Below are 25000 nucleotides of genomic sequence, written 5' to 3'. Positions count from 1 at the left end.
CTCTCCTCTCCTCTCCTCTCCTCTCCTCTCCTCTCCTCTCCTCTCTCCTCCCCTCTCCTCTGCAGCTCCTGAGGAGGCAGCAGCTCTGAGGGAGCTGGTGGAGGACCTGCGCTCTGCGCTTCAGGGGAGCGATGCTCGCTGCCTGGCCCTGGAAGTGGCACTCAGACAGGAGAGGGCCCATAATGCCCTCAACTACACCTGCTCTAGTTCCTCAGACTGTACCCCCTTAAGCACAGCCCCCCGTTCCAAGTCCCCTTGTACTCTGGGAAACGTCACAACAACAAACAGTACAAAAGTGTCTCTGGCTTCCCAAGGACGAAGAGGAGGGGTAGGAGGAGAGGTGGAGAGGACAGCATCACAGAGGTGTGATGCCATCAGGGACCCACTTCTCAGGGAGCTGAAGCTGATACGTTCCTCACGCGATGGACAGCTGGAGGAAGCAATCAAATATAACCATCGCCTGGAGGAGGAGCTGTGCTGGGCCTATCAGGAAGCCCGCAAACGTGAGGCGGTGGAGTCAGTGCTGCGTAAAGAAAATAATGAAATCAGGTTGGTTAGTGCGTGATTTCTTAATTTCTATTATTATTATCCGTGCCAGGAGGCTGGAACGGCTGAAGGCAAGGGATTGTGTTTTTGCTCCTGTGAGTCTGTCTGTCTGTCTGTCTGTCTGTCCATCCGTCTAATCGTGATATTGATTTGAAGCCATATTGCCAAGCCCTATAATTGGTGATACTGATTTGGAGAGACTCGAATAGTGACGTGTATGTGGGGTCATTGTTGATGTGGTCTGCTGATCAGGAGACGAGCGGAGGAGGCCAGAGAAGCTCTCAGACAGGGCCTCCACAGAGTCCGACAAATCCAGGAACAGGCATACTCTGTCCCAGCGCTGCAGGCCAGGGTCGAACAACTGGAGACTGAGCTACACCAAAAGAGGTAATGTGTTTTTGTATGTGTGTGTGTGAGAGAGAAAGAGAAAGAGAGAGAGAGAGAGAGAGAGAGAGAGAGAGAGAGAGAGAGAGAGAGAGAGAGAGAGAGAGAGAGAGAGAGAGAGAGAGAGAGAGAGAGAGAGAGAGAGAGAGAGTGTGTGTGTGTGTGTGTGTGTGTGTGTGTGTGTGTGTGTGTGTGTGTGTGTGTGTGTGTGTGTGTGTGTGTGTGTGTGTGTGTGTGTGTGTGTGTGTGCGTGCATGCGCGCGCGCCTGCCTGCCTGCCTGCCTGCCTGCGTGCCTGCGTGCGTGCGTGCGTGCGTGCCTGCGTGCGTGCGTGCCTGCGTGCGTGCGTGCGTGCGTGTGTGCGTGTGTGTTGCAGTAGGAAAATGCACTGTGTGTGTCCGTGCATGAATTTCCACATTATTTGACTCTACGCCCTGGTTTGCAAGTCAAAGCTCAGCCACAGGTGGATTAAATTACATTAATGGGAGCGCGGTGAAAGCAGTTGGGTTAATATACAACCAGCTATCGCATTGAAGTCTAACAAAGACCACATAACACGCCACAGCTTAGGAGGATTCTAGTTTCTAGTACAGTGTTTACCTTTAATCATTACAGTAGAGTAACAGTAGTAGTAGTAGTACAGTAGAGGGTTCATTCATTCATTGTCTTGGACAAGGACTCATTGACAGGACGTATCTGCAGTTGTACTGAAGGGATTGACCTGTGAACCTTTTGTTGGAATATCTCTACAGCCACTTGGCCACGGTGTCAACTGCAGTCTGACATCAACTAGCATCAGGACAACTCAAAGCAATATTTTACAAATAGGCTGCTGTAGCCGCGAGCCTAGACATTAGGCTGAAACCACAATTCAAGCTCCTATGTCCATACTGTATGACATGGTCTGCTAGAACACACACATGCATTATACACACGTCGTCGCTGTCGATCAAAAATCTTCTATCTCTGTATTTTTAGTTTTAGTTTTTTCGTAAATTGTTGTCCTACTTTGTCGTACAATTGTGTCACACCAGTAGAAAAATAGATGATCTACAAGCTCACAGCGTGTCACATCACGGTATGCTGTGAGCTTGTAGATCTGCTATTATTGCTATTTTGGCATTTTTTTAAAAAGTGAACATTTAAGTGGTTAAGTCTGTGCGTTTTATAAATATTTAACCAATGCAAAGTATTTACAATAGCTTGTGACTGACTACATAATAACTAAATTGGATCCATTGGAACACAGGTAATATTTTTCAATTTCCTGAAAAGTAACGGCAGCAGATAAACCTACGCCTAGTGCATTGCAAAGGAATCCTGTCACTGCCTCAATATGAAGGACTGCCCAAAAGTCTTTGCATTAGTTTCCACCCAGTTTTAGCAAATGCTGTATATTGGTATGTGCTTGTGTCTGTGAGCGAGTAAGAGAGATAGAATATATTTTACGCCTGTGAAACTGATTCTGATTCCAGATCACGTCTCTACTGGGGTAAAACTTTCTGTTGTTGTTGTTGTTGCAATCAGACACAGTGGAATTCATTGGAAACACGTCTTACCTTTGACCCACTCAGATCCCTTTGTACCTGCACGGCTGACACCACCCCTCAGCCCTCGTTCCCAGTGGGAGCAGAGGACGCCTGCAGAAAAACAGGTGAGTGGCAAGAGAATCACTGCACCAAAGAGTAAGAGCTCAGTGACAGGACAAGGTGAAGAGTTGTTTCTAAATTGTGTTACAAATAATTTACCTACAGTAGTACTGAATGTCTGCAGAGGCACAATCCATGTCTGTATTTGGTCTTTTAGTCAGAAACATTCTTCTCATAGTTTACTATTTATTATATACAGTACATATGACTTTGATGTATGGCTCTATTTTAAGCAGCACAGAGAGCTGTCTGTTATTGGGCAGTGCAAACAGCAGACAATCTTTGAATAGAGTAAACAGAGCCAGGGTGCAACACTGTTACCATTGTTATCTGTGCACATAACATCCTATTAAACAAATGCCAGATGTAACCTAGATACGGTAATAATAAGATTGACTTAATAGTCCTTGAATCAACAGGATCATGGTTGATGTGCCCGAGCCCAGTAGACTAAGTTATCCTGAGATCGAAGAAAATCCGGGGACTGGAGCTGCTCTGGGCTGCCGTCAGCAGTCAAGGAGCCGGCAACTCTGTTTAAAACTAGACCAGGATATTGGGCTAGAAGATATACATTCATGGATTGCACTGACTGTGTATAAAATTGCATAATGGGCATATATACAATGAGGCATTGCCATATGAGTAATTTCCTTGAATTTTCAAAATGCAGCATGTATCTTTCCAGCAAATGGTAAATACCTAAAAAAAACTGCCTTTTGGACTTATGAGAACCAAATCCACACAGCATTGTTAGAAGAAACAGATCCATCAAATAGCTTGAGAGTTTCTGTGGAACTCTCCCGCTTGAGAGTTTCTCTGGAACTCTTCCGCTTGAGAGTTTCTCAGGAACTCTCCCTTGGCGACAGGCTCCCAGCCTGTTACATGCACACAGTCAACACCACACACAGAAATGTGCAGCCAAATCTTACTGTTATGCAACCAATTTACAGTAAACAGGATGACGACGAGTGTCATTCTTTCTCTTTGCCACACCACACCTGCCAAACAATGACTCTGCGTAGAGATAAATCACTTACCCACCACCATGGAGGCCTGGGTTTGCTTCCGAGCAGCGGTGCCTCCGGCTTGGCCAGGCACTCCAATGAACATAATTGGCAGTGTTTGTGGGTGTGAAGTAGCTTGCAGGGGCTTGTGTCCTTGTTGCTGCACATGTTACAGGTCCTACAGGTTGGTTGAACCCCTTGGGAAGTCTTCTTGTTAGTGTGAACCTACTACATGCATGTTTACGAGTGACATCTTGCTACAAAATATCAGCATTGATGGTTCAGCGCTTAACAAACTATCAGCTTTGTGCAATAGATTATCAGCATCGATGCGCTGTGCGAGTAAGATTTGTAACAAAATATCAGCCTTGATGGCTCATATAGCACATACGTAAGTGAGGCAATACACTGTTCTCTCTGCACTCAATTGATGTGATTATTTACCTTGTTGTTTATTGACTAGAGTTCATCTTTACTCTACTTATTCTGGATAAGAGCGTCTGCTAAATGCCTAAAGAGTATACGTTGTTAGCCTAATATCATAACCAAAACTTTGTGTGTATACATTATATTTGGTGAGCTAAATAGTATACATCAGGTGAAAAGAAGCACACTGTGTTTACTTCATGTGTATGGGAGGACTCGGTCGGAGGCATGTGGTTGTCTACTCTTTGCATAATGAAACAGTGGAGGTTGGCAGTGACAGGGACCACGATACAAAAAGAACATTTATGTGCATATCGATTAACTGATTATTCTCATGTACATACCTGTTATGCTATATGTATATTTGTATTTCCTTTCAGCCTAATCTTCTTTCTATCTCTATTCTTTTCCCTTTCCTGAAAACAACAAAAACTACAAAATCCCCCTGCTGTGATGTGACAATAAAGCTGATTCTGATTCTTCTATTCTAACTGTGTTCTACAGTAGATGCAGAGTGCCTACAGAGGGCAGTGGAGGGAAGGGCAGCCTCGGATGAAGAAGAGGAGGAGGAGGGGAAGAGGCCGGAACAAATGCACCGGAGGAGAGAGGAAGCGGAATGCTGCCTGATGGAGGTGAAGAAGCTCATCAGCCGACTGCATGGCTGTGGCAAAGGGTTAGCTCCTTATCAGACAATCAAACGTGCACACACACGCACGCGCACACACACACACACACACACACACACACACACACACACACACACACACACACACACACACACACACACACACACACACACACACACACACACACACACACACACACACACACACACACACACACACACGTCACACACACACACACACACAGATTCATATCTAGGCTTGACCAATGTCTTTTTCTTACCGGAACTAGTTTAAGGGATTTGTTGAGGGATTTGGATCATGGATCATGGAAACACGATAGAGTGAAAACCGACAAACAAGGTTTAGTTGGTGTTGTTGAGGACCTTTGGAGAGATTCATTCCCTAAAATCCCCTAACTGAAACTTTTATCCTAAACCTAAGCTTAACCTAACCTAACTTATATTCTTCTTCTCCCATGCAGCTGTCAGAGACCCACCGTCCACCATATGATGATGTCTCAGGGCTGTCTCCATGACAACAGCCTCCCTCCTGCCATCACTGAGGAGGCCAGGGCTTCCAGCTGGAAGGGACCAAACCAGACAGGTGTCAGCAGAAACTGCGGACAGAAGACGGTAGGTGAGAGAGAGAGAGAGAGAGAGAGAGAGAGAGAGAGAGAGAGAGAGAGAGAGAGAGAGGGAGAGAGAGAGAGAGGGAGAGAGAGAGAGAGAGAGAGAGGCATAAGGGTCAGGAGGAGTTTGGGTGAAGGTGGGTGAGAGACCTAAGCCCCTTTCTCATTAGAACACTGGAAAATGTCCGGGGAATCAGGTTGTCCGGTGTTGGCCTTTCACACATATAGCATGTAAAAGGAGAATGTCCGTTTCAGATGTGAAGGTAAACAGCACGTTTGATAAGGTGAGGGGCGGAGTCTGGGTAGTAGACGCACACATTAGCTACTTCCACTTAAATATAACACAGGCACAGCCGGGAGATGCGAGGATCAAATGCGATCTTTTTTTAAATTTCCTTCCACAGAACATGACAGATACATTGAATTGCTTGACATGTGGTCTCCCTTTGATGCACCCATGCAAAACACAAACAAAACATCTTTCCTACCATAGTAGGCCTAATAGCCCGGTTGCTTAAGACCAGATTTTTGAAAAAGGGGGACACGGCTGACAAAAGCGCCACATTTTTTTTACGTGTTCTCCATCACCATAAGTTTCATTTTGGACGGGGAGCCACACCATCAAGATGGCAGAAGGCGGCCATCTTGGATTACAAAGATGGCCACCATGCAATATCTATAAAAGCCAATATCTCGGCTTCCAAGCCACTTAGAAGGTCAATCTTGGTGTCAAAATATACATTTTCTGGGACAAGGAATGCAATAAAACTATAGGGAATATCAATAAGTGACTAATTCAGCCAATATTAGATAATTTGGTAAATTCTGGCAATATATGTACACAATTATGCATGCTTCGTCTAGATTATGCACAACATCTCAGTGTGTGTGTGTGTGTGTGTGTGTGTGTGTGTGTGTGTGTGTGTGTGTGTGTGTGTGTGTGTTTATTAAACTTTGACAGATCTGACTCTTGTTATTTCCTATTTTTCCTATCTATTTTGTAGTATCGTTCCTATTGTTTCCTGTCTGCCTAGTTACTGTTTACCTGCCTTGTCTCTCCTCCCTGTGATTATTACAGTAGTTATCTCCACCTGTGTCCTGTTAGTCCCTAGGGTGTGGGTGTGTCTGGATCTGGTTCCTGCCAGTGTGACCACCTGCATTCACTCACCTGCAATCGTGCCTACAGTACTTAAGCCTCAGTCTCTCTCCAGTCTCTTGCCAGATTGCCTTGTGTTTACCCAAGCTCTCAAGCAATGTTCAAAATCAAGTTTTTTGCATTAACTGATCTCTGTTCTGTTTTCTATACTACGTTTTTGCCCAGCCCTTGCCGGTACCTCTGCCTTCTCTGACTGCCCCTTTGGTTTTCGACCCCTTGCCTTACACAGTTTAGATTTTTGCCTGCCCCTTGCCAATCTCGTCTCTTGCACACAATGGATTGGGCTTTGTAGATCTCCAAAAGAGTTGATGTGGTCTGGGATACTTACATCACCAGCAGCATAAAAGAGTCAACAAGGGAGAAGCGAGGCAAAGGGATACGACGGAAGATGGCTGGTCAGAACAAGCTGCCGGGGAATTGGCCAGATTTACTGCGTGATCCTATAAACAAGCAGGAACTCTTTACCTCTCTCTCTGGGAAGATTGCATCCACCGCCTGGCCAGAGGGCAAGCTGGTCTTCATCACATCTGGCATCACAGTGGTCGGCACAGACACCAGCCACTCCATGCTGCCATGTAACCACGAAGAGGCAGACACCAGGATATTGATTCACCTGCTTGATGCCCTGGAACATGGCTGTTCTACCTGCTTGATACGCACTGTGGATACGGATGTTGTCGTTATCCTCATCACCAAGTATCCAGCTGCAGACATCTGGGTTGCTTTTGGCACTGGCAAGAACTACACCTATGTTCATATAAACACCATCTGCCATGCTCTGGGCAAAGACAAGTCCACAGCACTTCCCATCTTCCACTGTTACACAGGCTGTGACACAACATCAGCATTCTGCGGGAAAGGAAAGAAGTCAGCATGGGTGGCATGGAAGTCCTACCCTGAGGTCACCCAGGCCTTCAACTACATGGCAGAAAATCCATACACTTCAGTGACCATAGATGCCCAACACTTTCAGCTTCTTGAGCGTTTCACAGTCATCATGTATGATAAGACAAGTGATTTGGAATTTGTCAATGAAGCACGGCGAGAGTTGTTCTGCCAGAAGAACAAAACGATGGAACACATTCCACCAACGCAAGATTCACTGTTGCAGCACGTGAAGCGAGTTGCCTACCAGTCTGATATCTGGTCCACGTCTGAACTGGCCCAGCCGCCGACACCCAGTCCAGAAGGATGGGGATGGACATTGGATGACAACAACCAGGTCTGGCTTCCTGTGTGGAGCATTCTACCGATGGCGTCAAAAGCCTGCAATGAACTGGTCAAGTGCGGTTGTAAACGTGGTTGTGGTGCAAGGTGCTCATGCAAGAAGGCACACTGGAATTGCACAGAGCTTTGCAGTTGTCAATGTGACAGATAATTTGAATGTCAATTCACTTCATGCTCCATTTTCTGTGTCTGACTGCTAACCGAGTTGAAAATTATGTAAATATGTTGCTAGAATGACCATATTTATTTGATCGTGGCACAAATAAACATCTAGTGGAATTCTCAATAGCTTTATTGCATTCCTTGACCCAGAAAATGTATATTTTGACACCAAGATTGACCTTCTAAGTGGCTTTGAAGCCGAGATATTGGCACTTATAGATATTACATGGTGGCCATCTTTGAAATCCAAGATGGCCGCCTTCTGCCATCTTGATGACGTGGCTCCCCGTCCAAAATGAAACTTATGGTGATGGAGAGCATGTAGAAAAAAATTGGCGCTTTTGTCAGCCGTGTCCCCCTTTTTTTGTTAACAGCCCTGACTATAATGTAGACAACAAGCTACAACCTACTTTTCATCTAAACGAGCCGTCCTCCAAGCTGGAAAAATAAAATAACATTGGTCCCTGTACAGACAAGTGGACACTCACTGCACAGGGAAGCGCAGATGTAGCTCGTTGTCTATAATTACCAAAGAAATGTTAGATCATGGAAGTTCTAAACTGGTTTTCAATTAACACCTTGGGATTAGGGGAGGCTCTTCTCTCCTCGACAATAGAAGCGTCATACTCCACACATCCACTCGCTAAATGTAAATTTACACCCCATGAAGCCTTCAATTCAGGGATTTATTTTTGTTTTTGTGGCATTCCTAAGCCAATAATTTGATGACCGGGTGTATTTCCGGATACATTAGCCGGTAGGAGACGGGAATCAAATTATTAGCTTAGGAATGCGACAAAACAAAAAGAAATCCATGGATTCAAGGCTTCATAGGGTGTGTAATTGATAGAAAATAAGTAATTTTTTGGGTGAACTACTCCTTTAAGTCAAGGGTCCTACCAGGTGTGCCAGCATAAAGTCTGTTGCATGTCCGATCCTACTGAGCTGTTGTGTAACTTGTGTTGTATGTATGAATGTTGTGTTCATACATACAGCCCCTCTGTTTAAAGTCTGGAAAACTTCCATAATACAGTGCATATGTGAAAGTGACTCTAGATTTGCGAGAGGAACAGAGGTTGAGAGAGAAGAACCACTAATATGCTTATTAGTGGGACGTGTGACAATTTTTGACTTTTTCGTTAGTCTTACCTCCCCCCACTGCACCTCTCATTGCCAGTGGCCTGAGGAGAAGGACAAATTGGGGGAGACGGAGAGAGTACATCTATCTTTGCTAGTGGAGAAACTCACTGACGCCCTCTCACTCCTGCTGGAACTACGCAACAGGGTACGCACACACATACATACACACACACAAATAGACCTGCACATACCTTTTAGCTGTGAAGACTGTAGCAAAGGTGTTTGTTCCTGATAAACTTGAAAGAACAATGCCACATACAGTGTATGTTTGTAGGTGTGCACAGCCACACAGATAAACACATTAATATGCTGTAGTTGTACTGTATCAGTTTCAGTCCTCAAGTGCCACCCAGTGTTTATGTATATTATACTGATATGGATATGTCTGTCTATCTGTCAACTGTTAAACAGGGTGAGATATACTGTACAGGGCCTGTTTATATCCTCTCTCTCTCTCTCTCTCTCTCTCTCTCTCTCTCTCTCTCTCTCTCTCTCTCTCTCTCTCTCTCTCTCTCTCTCTCTCTAGAATGTATCTCGTAGAGTTTTGGGGAAGATCCTGATGGACACTCTGGATATGTGTAGCAGCCATGGGAATGGTAGGTTTCTACAGGACTGTTAAGGCGGCTTTCCATATACATGGACTTACCTAGCCCCACCCCACACCGCCCACCACAGCGACGGTTTCCACTACAATGAAGTGGGTAGAGTGGTGTGTAAGAGGTACTAAACTGGTGCCTAAAAAGTACCCAGTCTTGGGTAGGTCTGAGCTGGGCTAAGCGGGGCTAAAGCTGTGATAAAGCTGATTGGTCGGCTCACAGCTGTGTCTGTCCACTCAGGTGTCTGTAAAATGTAAACACTACGGTAGCAGTGTTGCCATGTCCACTTATTATAAGCAACATTGGGCTTATTTTTCTGTAAAGTTGCTTGTAAATATTGGTAGTACTTTCACTCCACTACAATTATCTGAAAACGTATTAGTTACTAGTTACTAGTTACTTTTCCGATATAAATGATTACATTATAAAACATACATTAAGCCCTATTTTATACCTAGGCTATTTGAAAATAGCCGATCTACAAGCTCACAACGCATCGCATCATTGTAGATCTGCTATTTTCAAACATTTTAGTACTTACTTTTGGTACATTTTGATACCAATAGTTTTTGTACTTTTACTCAAGTAATTCCAGACTTTCACTTGTAGTGCTTCTACATTGCAGTATTGATACTTTTACTTAAGTAAAACATTTGAGTACTTTTTCCACCACCGCTTGTTTCTAAAATGTAGTTGATTATTTGGGGCTTGTTTCATATGTTGTTGAAACCAGTGGTTCTTAAACATTTTCATGTCAAGGACCCCCAAATTAATATGTATTTGTCAACATTATATATGTATATATTTTTTTTAAATAGCAGATGCACACACTCACAATGCGTCGCATCGCTACGCGTTGTGAGTTTGTAGATCTGCTATTTTCAAATAGCCGTAGATGATCGCTTCTTTTGGGATTGTTTTCATAGACCTGATTGCTTATTTTTTTCTGCTAAACCTGGCAACAATGAATGTGCGACGATACACGCTAATAATGTTTTTTATATAAGTGATGGCAACGTGTTTAAACACCACACAGGTCTTCCCAACAATAGCGAAGATTAAAGTCAGGGTGAACATGGCCAAATAATAACTTAAGAGCCAAACTAGCTCTGAGGAAGCACGCTAGCATTTAGGCTAACCCTGTAGCCTGAGGCTAAGTTGGTGTGTTAAAGAAAGGGGCGTTGATTTCCTTCGGGAGGGGAGGGGAGGGTGGGGATTTTGCGAGTGGGGACTTTTGTGCAATGGAAACGCAAGACATTTTGAAGCGGTGCGGTGCGGTTCTGGACCGTACTGGACAGTGTCGTGCTTATGCTGTGATGGAAAAGCGGCTTTAGAGTCTGCTTGACTGTCTCTGTGGGTCAACCTCCAGGAACCATGCTATGCAACCATTGATTACCTTCTTCCTTTCCTCCCTTGTTTGTTTGTTTGTTTCTCTTTCTTTTTCATTCTTTCTTTCATTTGTTCATTCATTGTCTTATTTTTTCTTTGTTTCTTTTTCTTTTTTCTATTTAATTCTTTCTTTTTATCCATACTTTCTTTTATTCATTAATTCATTAATTAATTATTTCTGTCTGTCTCTCTTTCACTCTGTCTGTCAATGCTTTCATCCAGGCCCCTCCTGGGTGCTTCAGGTGGCTGATGCACTCTGTGTGCAGCTGTCATCCAATGAGCTGTTCCGAGATGGAGGAGAAGGAGGAGGAGGAGGAGAAGGAGAAGAGAGTGGAGTGATGCAGGTAGCTGCTGCATCCTCCGCTCACCAGCCCCCCAGCACCAACCCCCTGCTCATCTCCTGTTAGTTAGTGACAGCAATTGTAACTATTATAATTTTTTGTTCCATGCCGGTGTCGCACACTGAAAATAGCAGATCTACAAGCTCACAACACGCCACATCGTCATGTTGTGCACTGAAAATCTGCTATTTTCAGTGTACAGCAGTGCGCAACAAAGTATATCAAGCCCTTTAGCAATTCTGCAACAATGCACTTATCATTACACTGTACATACACATAAATCACCCTATTTTTCTACAGTTTATGTGTTTTCACCTTTTCCCATATCTATGTATATTTCTCAGATGTATATCACGGAGGTCAAAACATTGTATATTCAAAGGATATTTTTTATTCACTTAATTGAACTTCCTAACCGTATGCGCTGTTTATGTCATTTTGTTAATTAAAGGCTATATTTAATCCTGTATCTTCAGAGCAACGATGTGATACAGAGAGATCATGCATGTGGAAATGCAAGATAAATGGAAGTCTGTATTCTGATTCCTGTAATAATTATTGTCGTGGGCAATATGTTTCTGTCCTGAGATACTCCTGAAAAGACTGCAAATGAAAAAATGATGCTGTATTGTGTGTGTGTGTGTGTGTGTGTGTGTGTGTGTGTGTGTGTGTGTGTGTGTGCGTGTGCGTGTGCGTGTGTGTGTGTATCCGACACAGTATCAGTATCTTGGTCAGTATGCTGCTCTCAGTATCCTGGTCAATATCCTGGTTAGTATCCTGGTGTCAGAATCCTGGTCAGAATCCTGGTGTCAGTATCATGGTCAGTATCCTGGTGTCAGTATCTTGGTCAGTATCATGGCCAGTATCCTGGTCAATATCCTGGTGTCAGTATCCTGGTCAGTATGGGTGCATCCACACATAAGATGCAAATCACAGGACGTTCCATCCACTCCCATGTTATGGGACAAAAACGGAAAGACCGCCCGATGCGAGTCTGAAGCGCATATCCAGGTTCCGCTCTTCCTTGAGTAAAGGCCAGAAATGGCCGTAACCGGAACAAGGACTTGCGACAACTAGCGTCAACTTGTATCTTATGTGTGGATGCACCCTATCCTGGTGAGTATCCTGGTACAGGCGTAGAGGCAGCTATGTGTAGGATTGTGCATTCAGTCTCATGCCATAGTTCTTGTCTAGCTTTCGACAATAACAAGGTTACTCTGGCCTGTGCTCTCACACACAGTGGTAAACATTTTGTCTGCCTGCTCCAAACACCATGAAAAACACTTGTATGATCAATGTATTCTTAGAAATTCTGACATAGGCAATTAATTTAATATTTGGCAATCAATCTGAATTGACTAATCATTGCTAATCAGTTTTTATTAAATGTATTTTCAAAATACATTTCTCAGACCAGTATTTTGTGTTTGTATTGTGATACATTTTGTGACCCAGTATTAGTAATTTGTATCAAAATTCTTTTTGATGTATCTTCGACCATCTGTCACTGTTGAAACAATAATAACTGTACAGTAAAATCTAGAATGTTAATTTAAATAAACACTCCAGATTTTACTGCACGTATAGGCCTACCTCATAGTTAGTGTATTGTTGTTTGTCACCATGTCTATCAACTCACCACAACTTCTGAAAAGAAACCCTGTTAGGCCACTTTGTAAGTTTGTATCGCATGCTCTTAGGTTACTATTATTAATTATGTTATTTGTAGTTTTTAAATTCTGAAACAGAAGGATAAAGGCATCGTGTGTAGGACAACCTTTCTATTCTCTTCTATGAAAGCCTTAACCTTTCTCCTCATCATGAAAACATTTATTCTAAAGCCGGATTTATACTTTGAATGTTGTGCGATACCACGCGCAACATATCAAGCCCTTAAGAGTTAGGCCCGGGTAATAATTTCAGTCTGGTGTGGATGTAAACAGTCAGTGCAGGCCTCTGATGTAGCAACTTCCTAAATCTATTATAGTGTGTTATAATTATCATAGTTGTAAAACATTATACTACTTTATAGTGTATTATGATCACAGTTGTAATCTATTATAGTGTGTTATAATTATCATAGTTGTAATAAATTATAATAATTTATATTGTATTATAATCAGTTATAATCCATTATAGTGTATTATAATTAGCATAGTTGTAATACATTATAATTTATATTGTATTATAATCACAGTTATAAGGATCCATTTGGTTCCTACTGAACCAAATGGTTCACCCTCACGTGCACAGGTGATTTGCATTTGTATACAGGACAGTTGGCCACTCATTTACATTACATTGTTAGACAAAAAGCAATGACCTCCATCTATGTTTACATTACAAATGAGTGTCAATGGCCGGAGTCTGTACTCATACCTGTGGATTTGAGGGGGGGTACTTTTGTGTAATGGAAACGGAAGATATTTTGATGCGGTGTGGTGTGGTGTGGTGTGCTGCTTAAGCTGCAGTGGAAAGGGGGCTAAAGTGAATAGACGTGGACTAATAAAAACTCAACAGATATTCACAGAGCCATAGAGGAATGGTACGAAATAATATAATCCTTTATTTCCAGCAATTTACAAAGTCCTGCAGGGAGGAGAGCCTCCCTATAGCCTCACAGAGAAAGAGAGAGAGAGCTTTACAGGGAGAAACAAACAGGGAACAGCACAACCTCGGCCTGAGTACATGTGCATACATTTCCTTTACAGTGTTATTTATTGTTTCACATGTGCATTTATGTCATACGTGGCTGGCAGCTAGAGGGTGTCAAGGTTGGCACGAGGACACGAGTGGCCAAATATAGACCAGAGGCGATCTACATCTACCGTATGTCTCTGCTCCAAAGAGCACTCTACTATAGTACTGTATGGCACATGCTAGCAGCCAGCAGGCACACCCACAGCAGAGTGTCGGCCTGGTTCCTTGTGCGTTCAGGGGGCTTGGGTTTTGGAAGCACTGAGGTCAACAAGGCAGAAAGTGGTGGGTTGTTATGGGTACGTGGCTGGCGGTTAGACAGAACTGATCCAGTTGGAGACTTTTATAATCCATTTCTCACAGTGAGAGACTTCTTGCAAAGATACTTATTTTTTTTCTCAATTTCATCACTACAACAAGGGATTCCCCTTACAGCCCTGCTCTTATTAAGTCATTATTAACATTATAACATCAAAATAAATCTACTGTACATCTGTTATTCATTCAAAGCTAATTACTGTGTAGAGACACTACTCTGTGGTAAGCCATAGCTCCTGATTGGTTACTGAGTTGAGCCTGGCTGTGATAGGTTAAGGCCATTCTAATATAGTCTGAGTATGGTTTCCCCCTGTGAGACAGGGTATGTGTGAGGTGTGTCAGGTTTTTTTCTTTCTTCCTTTCTCGGACTAATATTAGGCACCATGCTATTTATTAGACTAACCGCTAATCTATTGCGGCTAATAGCAAAAACCTCTACTGGCCCAATGCAAAAAATAAAAATAAAACAAGAGAGAAGGAAAACAAGAAAAGGATTATCAACAATTACAAAAAAGAGCAACATTGTCAAAGAACTGAGTCAAAATAAAATGATAAAATAAACACCTTATTTATAGAATAAATATAGTATGTACAATTCTGCTTTGTGTGCATCTAAAAATAAATAGACAAAGCGTCACTTGCCCCAACAGAAGTATTCACAACTTTCCATTGACTTGGAGGCTGTACGCTGGCACCTGGTCGATAAGATAGCAGGGGAGGGTACGTACGGGTTCTGGAATTTATCAATACAGGACAGGATTTAGAATCTCTGGGCAGAGCACTCCAGAATGTAGGATGTGACAGAGCATCAGTGTAGGTTAATGTAGTTGTAAATCCAGAGGGCACAGAATATGCAGTGCAAAAGTTCACCACATTAATTAACTCAAATGACACAGTGGCGCCCTCTGGTGCCTGGTGTGTGCGTGTGTGTGTGTGTGTGCGCGCGTGCGTGCGTGTGTGTGCGTGTGTGTGGGCGTGCGTGCGTGCGTGCGTGTGTGCGTATGTGTGTGAGACCAGCGCTCTGAAGTTGCTTCACCCTAACAGTGGCTGCTTGCCTAAATCCTTTTACACTAAACTAAACAATAATCATTAAAGGCAAAATACAATAAAAAAAGATTAGACAGGGTTGCAAAGGAAATAAAGAAAATCAGCATTTTTTTAAAATGCAAAAATCTCAGAAATCGCACATCTTCCACAAAATCTGACGGAAAACAGATGAAAGACACTTTTCAAGGATGTAATAATCAACATATATTTTCATATCTATATGTGCCCTGCACATGCATTCTACTGGCCCCTCAAAAAAAAATAGCACAGCATATGAGGGCTAATTTATACTTTGTCGCACAAACCTTGTTGACGCAACTCTTTCTGAGGTTGACAACAATACTTTTTGTCGAGCAAACTTGTCGAAATGGTCGGGCGGTGAAGCATGAATTAGCCTCAACGCTGGGCTCTGTCTCTGGGATTCTGTCTGTACTTGGTACAGTCTATCAAAATGGCTGTGTGTGCTAATAATGCTTTGTGACCTTCTAGATTCATGAATTCCATCCTCCTCCTCCTCACTTGGATGTGCTTACAGAGCGCAAGACACTGACTTAACTTATCGGGAAGCCATCAATGTCCAAGTCTCATGGCAGACAGTATGTGTGCGCGCGTATGTTTTCCCGTGTGCGTTTATGTGTGTGTCTCTGTTGGATGGAAATCTCATACTGTAACTCCATATTATTAAATTCTCCTCTCATATCTGTTAACAAATGAAAGGTATTAACCTTAAATCCTACTTTATACTTTGGCTAATCGAAAATATCTGATCTAAGCTCATGACACGTCACATCATGACACATTGTGAAGTTGTAGATCTGCTATTTCCGACAGGTTTGAAAAGTAACCGTGTTGGACATAGGCTACAAGGTTTCTGCCTTACAGCAATTATATGCACAGTGACAAAGGTGTGAAGGCACGTCATAAGAGAAGCAACAACAACAGAGTGAATTCTGTTGCAACGTGCTGGTGCAGTGTGTTCTAGTCACAATGCCAACCGTTTGGCAGAGTTCTCTCTGCATTTTGTTCAAGCACACAGAGGAGTGTTGGGCCTCTTGTCACTGTACTGTAAGCCCAGCTTGCGCTACACAACTGCCTGCTGGCTCTGGTTGGGGACTTGGCAGATGGTGCTTAACCATGAAACTGCTGCTATTCTCACCTGGAAAAGCTTGTTTTTGAATAAGAACCCTTCTCCGCTTGAGAACTCTAACCCCAATGAACCTATTGCAAAGCAAGGTGTGTGTGTGTGTGTGTGTGTGTGTGTGTGTGTGTGTGTGTGTGTGTGTGTGTGTGTGTGTGTGTGTGTGTGTGTGTGTGTGCGTGCGTGCGTGCGTGCGTGCGTGTGTGTGTGTGTGTATGCACTAACTGATAAATCGCCCACCCGAGCAAACACATACCACGCATTTCCCACTGTCTCTGTGTGTTTGTGTTTGCTAACTAAGTAAACACGGAAGGGCCACAATCTGACTTAAGATATGTCGCAATCCACAATGCTTAGCCGATTCAGGCAGAAGAAAACCAAGGACGTGAAACATTCCAACAAAGGTCCCTATTCTTTAAAAAGCAGTGGACCTGTCCAAAGGAGAAAGGTGACTCTAGCCAGCAATCCATCCCTGTAGTAGTTAAGATTAGAGCAGGGTGAAGGGCCATCTAAGGTCAGATGTGGCAAATTGTTCCTGCAACAGAGGCCCGAGGGATTGTTCTGAGGAAGTGGAGAGTGGGATATTACAACCTTGATTTCCTGTTCCTGTCCCTGCTCGAATTAAGCGATCCACATGGGAGTGGTGCCGAAAGGGATTGTTTGGCTACAATCCCGGTTTATAACCGCGTAGCACTGCAACCAATCACCCTTTCTTACTGACACAAGGCCATAGAGAGAGAAAGAGAGAGTGAGAGAAAGTCAAAGAGGAAGAGAAAGTGGTAGAGATACCAAGAGAAAAAAAGAAACAGGAATAGACAGACAGAGACAGAGAGCAATGCTCTGCCATAGCCCTATGCGCTGTACTACTAAGTCGGACACAATTAAGGTGCACATTTCAAATCATTTCCATTCAACTTCTCTATAAACAATATAGCACTTGGTGATTCTAGGCATGTGTACTTCTCTTTTTTTTTTGCTTTGTCTTTTTGCTGTTCCGCCTGACTTTCCATTCGTCTTCATTTCATTTCAAGTGTTAAAAGGTTTGATCTCATCTTTACAAATGTGGGCCGCTGTCGCAGCCCACAAGGCTAGTGTCCCCATTGAAAATAATGAGGAACTGGCCCTACGAAAATAGAGCAGATATCGATTCATATCAAATACGCTATTACCAAGAATAAAAATCATCGTCCAAATGATAATGTAACAATAATGACAAAAATAAGTAGTAGGTCTTTGTTATTTAGTAGAATAACAAAAAAAGGAGTAGCATAGTCAGGGGGAGGGTGAGGTGAAAGCTGATAAATTGACTGCTGATCACCATGTCCAGTCGTCTATCTTGAGTGAGTTGGCGGTCGAGTATGTTGAGGTTGAGATATACTCGTCCAGATTGCTGCCATGCTGAAGCAACACAGATATTGTCCAGACACTGAGATGTTTGTTTATTTGTTTTTCTCAGCGTAGCGATGTCCCAAATGGAGTCTCCAATTGAGATGCTATCAATTGGATAGCATCTCGAGATGGGGTGTGAAGCGTGTCATCAGAGAGTAGCCCTTATGACTGTTCATGTCCAGTTTCATATACGGTACAGGCATACAGGAGGTGTTTGTCAGTGTACAGTGTATGTGTGTGTGTGTGTGTGTGTGTGTGTGTGTGTGTGTGTGTGTGTGTGTGTGTGTGTGTGTGTGTGTGTGTGTGTGTGTGTGTGTGTGTGTGTGTGTGTGTGTGGGGGGGGGTTATGTGTGTATGTGTGTCTTCAGTCTCCCACATCGGTATCTTTGTCCCCAATAAGCCACAGGATGTGGAAGCACAGGGCCAGGAAGCCGGTCCCCAGAAGATCTCCCAGGGCTGTCAGGTAGGGGATGGAGAAGTTGTCGGGGTCCATCCCTCGGCCCCACATCCAGTTGACCATCCAGTCAGCCAAGTAGAGCAGGATCATCACCTAAACAGAACGACAACATGAATTAGATTGACATGGAATTGCAATTTCATGTGTCATCGGAGGAGGCATGTGGTTTCAATACCACCCCTAGGACGAACCAGTCTGAAGACCAACCAGTAGGAGTCAGCAGTGACTCCTACGGGAATTGGCATAAGAACCAATTTGGGAGAAAAAGGGGGAAAACTGTCAGGAAAGAAAAAAGAAAATCAGTTATAAACACTGCTACAGTGTGGCTGTGCTTGTGTACTGCACTGAGAGTGTGTGCGTGTCTGCGTGCGTGCGTGTGTGCGTGCGTGCGTGCATGCGTGCGTGCGTGCGTTTACCTGCAGAAGTGCAGCAGACATGTAGATGACGATGAAGACTGGCGTCAGGCTGGTGTTACCTCCTCTCAGGGAGTGGATAGTGTAGAGGAAGACAAGGTGTCCCGGGGCAACAAGGATGAATAGCACACGGGCCGAACGAGAGTTCAGCGCTGATAGAGAAGGGGGGGGGGGGTTAGTGAGGGATTTACTTTTTCACTTTTCAAACATATACATGCAACCAATTCAGCTGTACGTAGGCATGAGGGCAGAGGCTAACTGCAGTAATGCAAATTTAGCCCAAATTTGGACTGTAATTGTTCAATGGTGTTTCCATTCTATAAACAAACATGACAACTTTATCAGGGAGTAACATCATGCGATTAAACGATGACGGTATTATTCCACAGTACACCCAACAACTTACTGGAACTAAAGAAGGTGGTGCAGGGTGTGGGGCACTTCCGCTCATTGGTGTTGGGCTCCCCCATGGGAACGCCGTTCATGTGCAGATAGGTGGAGATTCTACTGGCTTGAACTGCAACAAGGTTTCCTCCCACCCCTGGTACACACACACAAATAGGCGTGTGTGAAAAACACAAATACACACATTCAAAAACATGTCCCCCTTGCAGCAATATACACATAACACATGAAGAGATGAAGAAAGAAAACAAACAGATACTGTAGGCAATAGGGTGTCTTCTTTTGGTGGCTGCTCACCGTTGATGACTGGAGTGAAGACAGCCATGCCAGCGAAGTTTGGATCGGAAACGGTCTTGTCCAGGATGAGACCGCCAATGCTGAGGAACAACAGGTGTGAATAGGAAGGCGTGAGTTACGGCCCATTCATACTCAACGCCAAGTACGCATACGGATACAGACAGGGCCTGTCTGTCCGTACTCTGACTTCTGCTGTGAAGAACAGAAATGTGCCTGTCTTGACAAAACAGGTGGTTGTCCTATTGCCTTTGTCCTAAATTGTCTTTTCATGAAGCTTCAGAAACAGTTAATCGTGGCTATTAATGATGACGTAAAACAAAAAAAAGTGTAATCTGTTTAACTTTGTGCCTTTCAGGCTTGACAGAAAAGTAATTCAATGGGATTTGAAGCTTATAAGATTGTGTTTTGGAGTTGGAAAAAACCCTTAGTTGACTGTAATGTTAATTATGCAATCAGCAATCTGCATGAAACTTTCAACGCCTGTGTGTGGTTTTTCGTTAGTGTATGTGTTTTTGTGTACGTGTGTGTGTGTGTGTGTGTGTGTGTTACCTGCTGATGGCCATAGCGATGATGACAGGCTCCCAGCCTGAATACAGTACTTCTCTGGTGGAGGGTATCTTCCTGGCAATCAACACCCACACAGGACACAGTGCCACGAACACCGCACACACCAACGGGTTGGCATAGTCGTTGTATTCTGCCAAGAAAACCATAGACAGAAGTTGGGATCGTATACAGACAAGTGATTTTATTATGCACATCGTTATGCTATGAGAGGACAGGGGACAATGTTGCCTAATGCCTACGATCTAACTTGGCCTGTGTCTCTTTGCAATGTAATGTTCTTTTAAAGAGATATTCTATTGATTTGGTTCATAACTTTATTTGAGAGGAGCTGAATTGGGTTGAATTGCAGACTAAAATTGATGTAGACTAAAATGAAGTGAGAAGACGTTCTACTTTAATGTCTCCAGGAGGAGGCGACATTACAACTGAATTGACTCTACATCACATAATTATCCCACAAACCCAGCATATAGTATTCAAAAACAGTACACATGCAGGCACGCAGTATATTACCCAGTATAGCCAATTATAAAACTATGCAGGCTCCATACACCCACCAGACTGGGTCAGAGAGTTTATGTGATTGTCTTCACAATGTTTGGTCTTTTTGCATGAGTATGCATGTGACTTTCATGTATCTGCTTGTCTGTCTGTGTGTCTGGCTGCCTTCAGAGGGGGGGCTCTGTATCTGTGGTATGGAAACTATGGGACAGCCCAGCAAACCTGGGTGTGGTGAGGACAGTATCACCCGGCTAAAAACAGCACACATCGCTGTCGGGTTTCTCTCCCTAACCACCCAGTGAGGTTAAATATGGGAGGGTTTCATCAAAACCAAAAAAAAAGCCAAAGTCTAGGTAAAGTCTCTCAACTGCATCATTGTTGTCTCCTGTGTCTGTTTTGAGTTCCTGCACTTGGGTCCTAAGTCTAACACCTGTTCCTGACAGAATCATGGGGACTGCATGTGCAGAAGCACTGTGTACCAAAGTTGAAAATTGCACTATGAACTAGAAAAAGTGCTCCTCGGAGCACAGGTCTCCGCCAGGTCAGGTAGGTTATTGTGGCCTCCTGGTGGCGCTATAATAGGCCAATGTGAAAAGGGTGCCATTTCTTCTTAGGCCTTGCATGGCAATCGGACACTGCATTCATGATTTGAGGCATTTTGTTCAAAAAATGTGTTTTGCTAAATTAGACCTGCTGGTGGCGCTATAACAGGCCAATGTCAAAAGGGTGGCATTTGCTCCTCAACATAGTGTGAATGTGCGTGCAAAGTTTGACCGCAATCGGATGCTGCATTCATGATTTGCGGCATTTTGTTCAAAACAAGCCACTACTGCAAACTTTAGATGTCAATCTTAGCCAATCAGGATGGAATGTGAAAAATGCAGGGCAAGGGTTTTTCCTTGACCTCTAGGGAGTGCGCTTACAAAGTTTTACACAGATCGGCGCAGTTATAGGTAAAAACACAAATGGGCCTGTTATAGCGCCACCATGAGGCTGATTTGAACATTTTCAAGTGGCATTTCTTCCTCTGCATAGTGGGAATATGCATGCAAAATTTCAAGGAAATTGCATGCTGTGTTCATGATTTGAGGCATTTTGTTCAAAACGGAGCACTCCTGCAAACTTTGGAAGCCATTTTTAGCCAATCAGGATGGAATATGAAAAATCTGAAAGACCCGTTTCGTTTAATGACTATAGAGATACTGTGTACCGATTTACGGGATTTTTGGACAAAATCTGTAGGAGCACTGTCAAAAAATATGTTTTGCACAAATCGGCCTCCTGGTGGCGCTATAAAAGGCCCATGTGAAAAATTTGGGGCAGAGGTTCTGCTGTGGCATCCAGGGAGTGTGTGTGCACAGTTTCGCTGCGAGCAAGCCAACGGTGCCGGAGATTAGCTGTCCACAGACAGAATGACGGACACACGGACGGACACACGGACGGACGGACGGACAGACAGACAGGGGGCAAAACATACTCTCTCGCCATGCCTTTCGGCCTGGCGGAGACAATGAATGAATAATTCATATTCATAATTGGTCTGTCTGTCTATCTATCCATCCTTCCCACGGGTGTCAAACTCATTTTCAAGACTGGATTGGTCAAATTACAACTTCATGTTTGCATGCTCCCAATGCTGAAAAGTATGAATGCTGTCATAGTATTCTGTCACGTTACACAAGAGCGATGGATAGCCCTCTTAGCCTACTGATGTCAGGTCTATGACTAAATGGGAATGTTTATACTAAATTAAAATGATATATTTGATTTGCATTTCATACATTGTCAGGTGTGTACAGGACCTTTCTGCCTGCACTGTCCAAGCATCCAATGGTGCAATGTACTGTGCATTCTATGACGGAGTGATTGTGCACATAACACTGTCAACATGAATATACAGAAATATTTTGTTGTTGATGTTGATTGTATGATGTCACGTACCAACAAATAAATTCAGCTGACAGAAATAAATTGTGCAGGTCCTATAAGGTCTGTTTATGTGTGTGTGCACATGTGCGTGTGTGCGTATGTGCGTGTGTGTGTGCGCACGCACACCTTACCTAACTCCTTATACAGTCCCGTTGAGATGCTCGCCAGCAAAGACAAGGTGATGAGGTCACCCAGACTAGCAGCGATGGGCGTGGCCACGTTATCAGGGTTGATCCCCACCTTCCTGGCTGCAATGATCACACCAATCATGATCAGCCCTGGAATCATAAAGGCGGGATCTTAGCTTCAAACAAACCAATCATTGTTGATACAGTGTCTCAGGTATCCCATCCAGAGGTCTCTTACCTAGTGCCAGAGAGGCTATGAATGCAGTGGCCACACTGGATGCACACAGCAGAATGGCGTGACCCAGCCTGAAGTGACCGTCTGGAATCCAGCCAAACGTAACTGCAGCTAAGGAGGCTAGGAAACCCACCACGGTGGCCTGGACCTAAGGACACGCACGTATGCACGCACGCAAAAACACATAGTAACAGTTAGGTAGGCAAACTGCAATAAAGTGATGCATTATTTGGAAAAAACTGTCCATTGATGAATGCATAATCCACTCAAAAACAAAAACGGATGAAATGGCAGTACATTGTGGAGCACTTTGAATAATTGGTTCCTCTACACAGCACCGCCTCTGCTCTGACAATAATATTTAATAGTGATCAGTATGTTGTCAGACACTTGGCCCTTGGCCTGGCCAGAGTAAAGTTCATTCAGCACTTAAAATGTTATAGCTTGGACCGCTGGCGTAGCAGTCTAGGCACCTAGGCTCAATTCGACCTTCGAGTCCCGGTCTCGGGTTTCTATATCTATGCATAAAACCCCCAAAATGTATCTTTATTTATTTTTTTGATTTTTGCCAATTATAATTTACTAATATTCCTTTTATAATTACTTACTTACTTGGAGCTGAATCAGATAGGACATTTGAGTGTTTGTGTTTGTGTTTGTGTTTGTGTGTGTGTGTGTGTGTGTGTGTGTGTGTGTGTGTGTGTGTGTGTGTGTGTGTGTGTGTGTGTGTGCGCGCGCACGTGCGTGCGTGCATGCCTGTGCGCTTGTGTGTGAATGTGCTGTACATTACTACGGTATGTGCCGGTGACTTCATGTATATGTAATCCAACCAGTATGACAAGTACCGAGACCCCAGTAGTGCCAGGCTGTGTCTCAACCAGACCAGCACGCACAGTCTCTCAGCACCTCAGACCCAATTCAAAGTTTTCCAGGAACTGCAGGCTTATCAAATATTATATAATGCCACTTCCAAAAGGACACTCTCCATTCACCAGGACAAAGTCGACAGTTGTTTTTCAATGTTATTATGTATTGTATCATTTTAGGGGGAAATCATTACCTGAATATCATTGCTAAATATCTCTACATGTTCATTTTATGTCGACTCTGGACTGATCCGAGGTTAACCAAATATCCTCTGACACAGAGGGGCTGTTGAGGAGTTTAGAATAAGAATAAGTCAGGTATAACTTAACGAACAATATCGCAATTTTCAACATTATCTCTATGTATAGTTTTGTATGGCTAATAAAACTGAGCAGTCTGTGTGTCTCTGAAATGCCATCTGTTTGCCCCAGTGATGCCACTGGGTTCAATTCTGTGACAGTGAAAACTACAACCCTTGTTTTGTAGCCGCTACTCTCGGTGGTCATGTCATTGACCTACGGCAGCAGGCTGGTGCTTGCCCCATAAAGTACATTATGGGCATTGTAGGAACATGGGGAAAGAAATAGCATGTCAATATGGGTTGTATTGTGTATATTGTTGTTCCTGTAGTGTACACTATGATTATCAGAAGAAATGTACAGAAATGCACATCAACAACATATTGAAGCCCATATTGAAGCTCACAGAGCTCGTAGATCTGCTATTTTCACCAAATGTTAGGGACACTAGGGTTCATGTGTTCGCTTTACCTGGATGAGGGCCAAGTTGCCCATGATCATATTCCACATGTCCTTGGCTGTATCCATTTGGCCAATGTTAGCCTGGCGGAGAGACAGACACACAATGTTATTCCAACATCACAAGGTTAACATATTCGATTATCTTCTGTATCTGAGTGTGCGAGGTTGGCATCGTGAGTATGAGAGTGTGTGTTTGTATTTGTCTGCACAAGTATTTGCATGTGCAGTGTTAGTGTGTATTTGTGTTTTGTGGGTTATGTGTGTGTGTGTGTGTGTGTGTGTGTGTGTGTGTGTGTGTGTGTGTGTGTGTGTGTGTGTGTGTGTGTGTGTGTGTGTGTGTTTAGCCTTTACTCCCTCCTGTTGTGACTGACTGACAGTGTGACTGAGTTCTTGTTGGGTCCTATGTTTTTTCTCTTATTCTCTTTCTTCGGACTGTGCCCCGGGCCAGTGCAATAACTGGATGGGGGGCACCCTACAAATACCGAACCTATGAACCTATGTGTGTGTGTGTGTGTGTGTGTGTGTGTGTGTGTGTGTGTGTGTGTGTGTGTGTGTGTGTGTGTGTGTGTGTGTGTGTG

General features: G+C 43.6%; 2 protein-coding genes across 4 annotated transcripts in view; one reads left to right on the top strand and one right to left on the bottom strand.

Annotated features, from left to right (window-relative positions):
• The window catches only part of LOC308082458 (EF-hand and coiled-coil domain-containing protein 1), a 14577-nt gene extending 1922 nt beyond the window's left edge, over positions 1 to 12655 (top strand). Inside the window, exons 2-9 of one of the 3 annotated variants that reach the window (XM_080424210.1) lie at positions 66 to 549; positions 799 to 933; positions 2504 to 2583; positions 4516 to 4681; positions 5116 to 5266; positions 8985 to 9092; positions 9474 to 9543; positions 11155 to 12655. In XM_080424210.1, coding sequence (XP_080280336.1) covers positions 66 to 549; positions 799 to 933; positions 2504 to 2583; positions 4516 to 4681; positions 5116 to 5266; positions 8985 to 9092; positions 9474 to 9543; positions 11155 to 11339 — 1379 coding nt within the window. In that variant the 3' untranslated portion in view covers positions 11340 to 12655. Of the gene's footprint in view, positions 1 to 65; positions 550 to 798; positions 934 to 2503; positions 2584 to 4512; positions 4682 to 5115; positions 5271 to 8984; positions 9093 to 9473; positions 9544 to 11154 lie in introns of those variants that run through there. The other 2 variants (XM_080424209.1, XM_080424211.1) reach the window with 2 other exon arrangements.
• Positions 12656 to 13814: 1159 nt separating this feature from the next.
• The window catches only part of slc41a1 (solute carrier family 41 member 1), a 28961-nt gene continuing 17775 nt past the window's right edge, over positions 13815 to 25000 (bottom strand). Inside the window, 8 exon segments of the mRNA XM_080423944.1 lie at positions 13815 to 18412; positions 18736 to 18884; positions 19139 to 19273; positions 19435 to 19514; positions 19984 to 20131; positions 22563 to 22709; positions 22798 to 22942; positions 24432 to 24503. Of these exon segments, the coding sequence (XP_080280070.1) occupies positions 18227 to 18412; positions 18736 to 18884; positions 19139 to 19273; positions 19435 to 19514; positions 19984 to 20131; positions 22563 to 22709; positions 22798 to 22942; positions 24432 to 24503 (1062 nt within the window). The 3' untranslated portion in view covers positions 13815 to 18226.

This window comes from Gymnoscopelus braueri, assembly GCF_963280865.1.
Source record: "Gymnoscopelus braueri genome assembly, chromosome: 3".
In the NCBI taxonomy this organism is placed as follows: Eukaryota; Metazoa; Chordata; class Actinopteri; order Myctophiformes; family Myctophidae; genus Gymnoscopelus; species Gymnoscopelus braueri.
Note: the sequence above shows the minus strand (reverse complement) of the source record. Positions and strands in the feature narration are given on the sequence as shown.